Raw genomic sequence first — 9,081 nt, 5'->3', positions numbered from 1 at the left:
CCCGTTCCCGTAGGAATACGGGGATAAAATAGCGTAGCTTATAGCCTTTCTCGATAAATGGGCTATATAACACTGAAAGAATTTTTTAAATCGGACCAGTAATTCCTGAGATTAGCGCGTTCAATCAAACAAACAAACTCTTCAGCTTTATAATATTAGTATAGATCATGGGGGTGGATTACAAACAGCCAGTCCGCCATCTTGGGGAGGCTGCCATATTGGATTTGTAATGACGTTTCTTAGCTAGTCATGTATTGTCATCAGAATTCAGAGCGTGTGCAAAATTTCATCCTAATCAAAGACCGGGAAATGGGTCAAATTTAGATTCCAAGGTTTTCTTAATACATAGTTACAAGTAAAGTTAAGTTATAGCGTGTAATTATAATTAAAAACTGTCAGGCAAATTGGTATACAAATCCGTTTAGCTCTTTTTGCTTGACAGAGTAATAAACATACAATTTAATTTTTATAAACGTAGGAACAAAGGTACTTCCATTAATGACCAAAGTACGGAAACTTTATTGAGTTAAGCGATACTGTAACGGAGCCATCAGAGGTGCGATCCCCTTTTTTACACTCGTCGAAGGAATAATATCCTAAAGAATCATAATCGAATTTGAACTTTATTTGTATGGAATGCAAAATTAAAATTGGTCTACTCTAACAACGAGATCCATTGTAAGGAACCATGTTAGAGCGTTGTAACTTTACAGAATGCAGGGGCAGACCTTGTTAACACTATAGCGGTGTTACTTATTATGTAAATGGAATGTAAGGTTCATAAATCTATCAAAGTATTTTTTAGGTTTCCGTGTCTCAAAAGGAAATGGAACCCTTAAAGAACATTTAGCACTGCAATAGGCACGAACTATTCACCCAATCTAATGTAATAAAGAGGTAAACTTGGATTTTGAACTGTGCGGATGAAACTGCGGGGCATCTGCTAGGTATTTAATAGTTACGAAATGAAACATAAAATAAATTATCATAATATTCTTTATTTATTTTTTATATGCTATGCTTTTATCTCAGATCATTATTATTTAATGTTTGTTCAGTAAAAGTCTTTAATTTTTCCACCAACTGTGGTTTCGATGTCAACATCTTTGAAGTCATCGAGCACGGTTGTTCTGTCGACCATATCGTAGTTCTTGAGCACGTAGCGATCCCAGCGGGTCTTCATGTCACAGACTTGCTTCTTGTGGTAAATGAAGACGTCGAGGAACTTCATGTTCGGCGTGAAGAACTTAGTGAGGTCGATATGACGATCGAAGGGGAAACCGAGAGGCATCTTGTCAAGAAGAACAGTTGATCTAAAGTCAACGAAGAGATCTTTACGGTTGGTGTCCAAAATTCCAACGTCAACTCCATCAACAATTCTCAATGGTGTGACGATGATGTAGAGCATCATTTTCATACCACCAACGTGACCCTTGGGCAGAAGGAGCCTTGTGGGGAATCCAGTGTGGTAGTTCCTGAGGTCCTTGATCAACAGATCTTTTACGTCAGTGATGGTGTCAACCTTCTTCCACAGATCGCGGGTCATAACACGGTCGCGCACGAGGTTATGCATATCGTAAGAGTTTCTGGTGATAGTGTTCTTGCCGGTGTTCAGTTTGTAGAGGAAGGAATCCAATTCCACGAAGTTGACGCGGTTCTTGTTGAGATCAATCAAACGTCCGAGATGGTCCACCTTCGGGCCTAGGAATATCCTGACAACACTGTCGACAGCCTTGTCCGAGTTAACGTCGAATACGATTTTGAATGGATGGTGATTAAGACGGCGTTTACGGACGAAGAAGACCATGTCAGATTTCGTCTTTTTAAGTTCATCGTAGTTAAGAGTGACTGCATTTGTCATATCCATGAAGTAATCATCGAAGTAGGTAACGAGTTTGTCGACAACAATGTTATCAATCTTGACACCAGGGAAGAAGAGATCCTCGTGAGTGTAGCTAGGGAGGCGCATTTTGAAAAGCATGAAGAGGTAACATAAGCGTTTCTGCAGTTGGTAGAAGACTGGGTCTCGTAGAGCCGTCTGGTAGTGGTCAAGAACTGTTGGCATCACGAAGTACCTGAAACATTTCATATAAAAATATTATAATTATTATCAAAGTTTAAAAAAGAGAAATACATTAATTTACGGCTTTTACAGGTAACCTAACCTTTCTGAAAATATAACTTACTTGTCATTTGTGAAGTAGTTAAGACCAACAACAGCTTTCATCATAATAAGCATGTATCTGTAGGCCGTTAACCTAGTCTTGTGAATATCATGCTTGTCAATGGTACCATAAATAAGCTTTCCTAGCGTCTCCACGTCATCAGTTTTGGTAAGTTCGAATCTTAGGCCATTGATCTGTAAATTTTTTTATGTTAAAAATAGTACAATGTTCAATAATAGTAATACGATATGAAGGATTAAGAAATCTCTTTACCTCAACGTATCCTTTGATAATAGCTTCATTGATAATTCTTTCATAATCTTGAGCAAGATTTATAACGCCAACGTTTTTGTCATCATTGAACACATAGTTGTTAAACCTTACTGGTAATTCAACACCATTGTGTAGCATCAACCAAGGCCAGTATCCCTTTCTGATAGGCTTATGCCATGAGAATGTAGTGATGTCACCCAGTCCGTTGGAAAGACGTTCCATGTAATACCTGGCAAGGATCTGTTGGTATACGTATAGAGTGAGCTCCCAGCGTCTGAACATAAACTTGTGGGTCACTTCATCCTTCATCCAGAACGGATAATCAACGTGGAAGTAGTAGTAGTAGGTGTTGAGGTCGATATCTTCTGTGAAGTATCTGAGTCTGTCTTCATCGTTCAAGTAGTGGCGACGGTCGAAGACGTTCTCATCGATAATGAATACGTCCTTGTCAGTTTTCTTGATGCCATATAAGTCGCACAGCTTGTGATCAATGAGTCCCTTCTTCATTTTCAGCATGTAAGCTCTTTGGATGACATCGGCACGGACGAAGTAGTAAGGGTAGATTTCATATGGAGGTGGGAGAATGATGCCCCTGCAGTCGTCACGGTGTCTGACTGCGACGGTGAGGGCATAGACGAACATACCCTCGTTGAGGTACATACGCATCCAGCATGCAGTCTTGATGAAGGTGACAAAGTCCTTGGCGTAGTACAGCATGTGGAACATCGTGATGACTTCTTTCATTTGACGTTCAATATTAAGCGTGAATACTTCGCCGCGCGGCAAGAATCCAAACTTCAGATTGGTGAGGAATGTTTTAACGCAATCTTGTTTCTGCAAATAAAATGAATCAAGGTTTAATAAAACAAAAAAAAGTAATTTTAAAATTGAAATGCACAAATTACTTAAAACTGTTAAATAAACTATAGATGTTAGTTGTGATACTTTTTATTTTTCTCTCTGTCTGCATGCTAATCTAGGAAAATATTTCATGAGGTTTTCACAAGTAGTTTAATAATAAATTACAGCAAAAATGGAGATATTGGAATTCCAACATCAATTTGCTAAGAATTAAGTATATGAGTAATGCATTGTGTACTCGTAAATACCGTGTATAGTTCAACGTTGTCTTCAATTTTGAAGTTCTTGCCAATGTCTTCGATTTCCTTGTAAACGACAGGTTCCATGACGTGATTCAGCAGCTTCAGAATAAATATTTGGCGTTCCTTTACGTCCATGTTAACTGGAATAAAATTAAAAGAATTATATATTCTATAAGACAAATTTCAGTGAACAAAAATCATCATCATCGTCATCATCAACATCATTAACAGGCGATGGACGTCTACTGCTGGTCATACGCCTCTTGCATGGACTTCCAAACAAACCGTGAGTATCCAGCGGCTCTCTGCAACCCGCTTGATATCCTCGGCCCACCTAGTGAGGGATCGACCAACACTGCGCTTTCCGGTGCGGGGCATTCCAGCACCTTGGGACCCCAACGTCCATCGGCTCTTCGGACTATGTGGCCTGTCCATTGCTTCAGCGTCTTCAACGGTGTTTTTCGAAGGGTTTGGCGCGATGCTAAGTGACTGATGGCGAATTACATGATTTCTCGTAATCCTTGTCCTTGCGTCGTGTTCCTAATTACTAAGGATAGTGTTACACCTAGAGAGGGGTCGACCAACACTGCGCTTTCCGGTGCGGGGTTGCCATTCAAGCACCTTGAGACCCATAGGCTTTTCGGACTATGTGGCCTGTCCATTGCTTCAGCGTCTTCAACGGTGTTTTTCGAAGGGTTTGGCGCGATGCTAAGTGACTGATGGCGAATTACATGATTTCTCGTAATCCTTGTCCTTGCGTCGTGTTCCTAATTACTAAGGATAGTGTTACACCTAGAGAGGGGTCGACCAACACTGCGCTTTCCGGTGCGGGGTTGCCATTCAAGCACCTTGGGACCCATAGGCTTTTCGGACTATGTGGCCTGTCCATTGCTTCAGCGTCTTCAACGGTGTTTTTCGATGGGTTTGGCGCGATGCTAAGTGACTGATGGCGAATTACATGATTTCTCCTTGCGTCGTGTTCCTAATTACTAAGGATAGTGTTACATTTAGTGAAGGGTCGACCATCACAGCGCTTTTCGGTGCGGGGTCGCCATTCCAGCTCCTGGGGACCCCAACGCCCACCGGCTCTTTGGAGTATGTAGCCTGTCCATTGCTTCAGCTAGGTTTTTTTTTTAATCTTTACAAGTTAGCCCTTGACTACAATCTCACCTGATGGTAAGTGATGATGCAATCTAAGATGGAATCGGGCTAACTTGTTAGGAGGAGGATGAAAATCCACACCCCTTTCGGTTTCTACACGACACGTACCGGAACGCTAAATCGCTTGGCGGTACGTCTTTGTCGATAGGGTGGTAACTAGCCACGGCCAAAGCCTCCCACTAGCCAGGCCTGGACCAATTAAGAAAACCTCAACCGGCCCAGCTGGGGATCGAACCCAGGACCTCCGTCTTGTAAATCCACCGCACATAGCACTGCGCCACGGAGGTCGTCAAAAATATGAATAGGTGAAAAATAATTGTAATAAATTCTTACCAATGGTGTGGTCGTCGTACACCACATGGGCAGCGGCCAAGGCCGCTAGGCCCAGCACCACACACAGTATTGCCTTCATCGTCCACAGTTCGCTCCTAACTGTGACTCTCTCACCATTTCCACACCAATTTATACTAAATCATCCCTGACCGCTTTGACCCGAATTAATTCAAATCCTTACTTTGTTACAATGACAAAATGTTGTTTGTTATTCTTATTGTTTTAGGTGAAGTGTTATCGCGAAATCGGTGAAAGTTTACACTTGCATATAAACAAATAAGATGAATAACAACGTTTTATCTAGGCAATAAATTATTATCAGTTATAAGTAACTACTTGTAACAAAATTAAATGTTGTTACTAGGCTTTGACATCTATTCATTGATGTTTCTGCATGCAATTTTAAATAAAGATACTACTTGTCGTTAGGTCAGTCGTTCTCTCTTTTTGGTTAAAAACCATAAAACACCCTTTCTATTTCCCATACAAACGTTTAAGAGTCAAGGGGTAGGGTAGGGTAGGGGTAGGTTTGGGAAGAAGTGCACATATGTCAAAGCGATGCTTGACCGGATCCGCTAATTATATCTAAAACTTGTTAAATCTAATAATTATATTTAACGGCCTTTAATTATTTGACGGCCTCCGTGGCGCAGTGGTATGCGCGGTGGATTTACAAGACGGAGGTCCTGGGTTCGATCCCCGGCTGGGCCGATTGAGGTTTTCTTAATTGGTCCAGGTCTGGCTGGTGGGAGGCTTAGCGTTCCGGTACGATGTCGTGTAGAAACCGAAAGGGGTGTAGATTTTCATCCTGCTCCTAACATTACTAATTAACTAATTAGCCCGCTTCCATCTTAAACTGCATCATCACTTACCATCAGGTGTGATTTTAGTCAAGGGCTAACTTGTAAAGAATAACAGACACTTGACAGCAGCACATGCCAACAAATTTTAGTCTTCCTAAATTGAGGTATGTCTGGCTATCCAGGATCGTTCTATATTGTTCTACTCAGTCCCATTAGAGAGAGATACAGAGTACCCAGAGTGAGTCTTTACAAACTGCGTGCTGAAGTCGGCGAAACCCAAAAAAAAAAAACAAAAGTCACACGTCTTCTTGACATCCGCATTTACAAACTTTTTCATAATTTGTATTTCAAAATTTAACACTAACAACAATTACGTAAATTAATATAATAATAATAAAAAAATACTCCATCTTATTTCTCTAGTTTTAAAAAACAGTTTGTAAAATACTTAAAAATATTTAAAGACGCCATTTTTCTTGAATAATATTGTAAATTAATGATGCGACTTCGTGTCGTATTGACTCCAGAATATATACGTTTTTGAATTTTGTATTTGTGACGGGTACGACACCGTCGTGTACCGCGCGCTCCATCTGCCTGGTATTGATTAATCTGTGTATTAGGCATGGACTTTCGCTTAATTTGTGAATGATATAATACAGTAAACAGCCTCGTTGGTCTAATGATTAGTAGTTACGAATAATTGTGTGTCTTAAGATCATGAGGACCTTCGACACCTGGGTCGGGACTTGGAATACTACGGAGCAATTTCTGGTAAGAAATTTTCAGAAATATTCTCAGCCTGCAGGTGCAAACCCCATGCCTCAGAGAGCACATTATGTCCCGGTGATTATCCTCAACATAAGTAGCCACAGTTCGAAGAGCCGATGGACGTTGGGGTCCCAAGGTGCTGGTATGGCGACACCGCACCGGAAAGCGCAGTGTTGGTCGACCCCCCTAGGTGCACCGAGAATATCAAGCAGGTTGCAGGGAGCCGCTGGATGCTGGCGCCTCAAAACCGTTGTGCTTGGAGGTCCATGCAAGAGGCTTATGTCCAGCAGTGGACGTCTATCGGCTGGTTAGGTGGTTAGGTAAGGTAAGGAAAGGTGGGTCTAAGCTCCATATCCCCACTCCAATAAAGACAGAGGCGTCACACTGTAGTGGGTTGTTAAAATAGGCTGATAATAATGGTACCTAATGTAGGAATAGGATAATAAATTGAATAAAAAAAACAATATGAAATAGTTTATTTGATACATAACTTCGCCTTCACCATCTCAGAATTGGGTATTTTCAAACCCTTTTTGCCTTTTTTCCATTTGTTTTTTATTAAATATATACTTATATTAATTACTTTTCACTTAAATGTTAGTTGTTATTGTATTTATTATCGATACGTAGGGCCAAAGAGCATTTTTATTATATCTTAGATTGCGCCTCGCTACATTACTTAAAACAGTTGCATCATACTTGTAATACAAGTTGAAAATTTGAAAATGAGAGACGTGATAGCCCAGTGGATATGACCTCTGCCTCTGATATCGGAGGGCGTAGGTTCGAATCCGGTCCGGGGCATGCACCTCCAACTTTTCAGTTATGTGCATTTTAAGAAATTAAATATCACATGTCTCAAACGGTGAAGGAAAACATCGTAAGGATAATTTTCTTAATTTTCTGCGTGTGTGAAGTCTGCCAATCCGCATTGGGCCAGCATGGTGGACTATTGGCCTAACCCCTCTCATTCTGAGAGGAGACTTGAGCTCAGCAGTGAGCCGAATATGGGTTGATAATGATGAAGTTGAAAATTACAGCCGAGGCGAGAGCTATAGTAAGGAAGCAGAGGCTGTAATTATCAACACGCGCGTATGTCATACGACGTTTTATGACAAACTTGCGAGGAAACACACTTTGAACTCATGCGTTGAAAAACATCGATCTCACCTGATGTGTCTATGCAGTCTAAGATGGAAGCGGGCTTACTTGGAAGAGGAACAAGTTTATTCTACCCATACCTCTGACAATTTATATGCGGCATCGTATCGGAATGCTAAATCGCTTGGCGGTACGTATTTGTCGTTAGGGTGGTAACTAGCTACGGCCAATGCTTACAGGTCAGACCTGAATTAAGAAAATATAAAACCATAAACTGACCCGTAATTATAAGAATCGTGATAGCCCAGTGGATATGGTGACCTCTGCCTCCGGTTCCGGAGGGCGTAGGTTCGAATCCGTTCCAGGACATGCACCTCCAAATTTTCAGTTATGTGTATTTTAAGAAATTAAATATCACGTGTCTCAAACGGTGAAGGAAAAACATCGTGAGGAAATCTGCATACCAGAGAATTTTCTCAATTCTATGCGTGTGTGAAGTCTGCCAATCCGCATTGTGCCAGCGTGGTGGACTATTGGCCTAACCCCTCTCATTGTGAGAGGAGACTCGAGCTCAGCAGTGAGCCGAATATGGGTTGATAATGATGAATTTTACTTCAAATTTCAGGCGATTCGGTTTAGTAGCCGAGGCGTGAAAGAGTAACAAACACTCATACTATCAAAATCATAAGGTTTTCTTAATTCTTGTGAATCCAAGGATTTTTTCGGGATAAAAACTAGCCTGTGTGTTAATCCTGAGTAAAATCTATTTTCATTTCAAATTTCAGCCAAATCGGTTCAGTAGTTGCGGCGTTAAAGAGTAAGAAACATCGAAACATACATCCAAACATCCATACAAACTTTCACGTTTATAATATTAGTAGGATGACTTGCCAAAGCGTTGCGTTGTTGCAAGCGATATTTCAACGGAATTAAGATCGAGAGACGTAGCAGGGGAGGACGACGGACACTGCTCCATAAAAAGCATTTGTATTGTATGTATTATTGAGACTGATTGGGTGCCTCCATCGTCCTCTTGTGCTGCGACGTAGTGCGTTGTGGCAACGCAGGTAGCATTAAAATCGTTGATCGGTTGTGCCGACGTAACTCATCGCACTGATGAGAAATCGCCATATTTCGGTGTAATGTACGATGTAACTTAAATAAATGAAACATTTTATAAGATTACTAGCATTAACTTCAAATAACTTCGTTTCAGTGGGCTCAAAGGTACTACTAGAGTACATAGAACAACAACAGTGTCACATGGGTTTAGCGCTTAGATTATACATCCTTTTCATATTAATATTATACTGAATTAACTTGTTTTAATCTGAATGAAACATTTGCTTGAAATAAAAACTTCTTGTAGAC

At 40.8% G+C, this 9,081-nt stretch overlaps 1 protein-coding gene across 1 annotated transcript; it reads right to left on the bottom strand.

Annotated features, from left to right (window-relative positions):
• Positions 1 to 978: 978 nt before the first annotated feature.
• Positions 979 to 5,181, bottom strand: LOC112045124 (basic juvenile hormone-suppressible protein 2). Its single transcript, XM_024081205.2, has 5 exons — positions 5,036 to 5,181; positions 3,548 to 3,681; positions 2,439 to 3,272; positions 2,187 to 2,359; positions 979 to 2,075 (listed from the first exon to the last, which is right to left on the bottom strand). Exons 1-5 carry the CDS (start codon positions 5,112 to 5,114, stop codon positions 1,055 to 1,057), a joined length of 2,241 nt encoding a protein of 746 aa, XP_023936973.2. The 5' UTR covers positions 5,115 to 5,181; the 3' UTR covers positions 979 to 1,054.
• Positions 5,182 to 9,081: the final 3,900 nt, after the last annotated feature.

The sequence above is a fragment of the Bicyclus anynana genome, chromosome 19 (assembly GCF_947172395.1).
Source record: "Bicyclus anynana chromosome 19, ilBicAnyn1.1, whole genome shotgun sequence".
NCBI lineage: Eukaryota > Metazoa > Arthropoda > Insecta > Lepidoptera > Nymphalidae > Bicyclus > Bicyclus anynana.
This window is presented reverse-complemented; position numbering and strand designations above follow the sequence as displayed.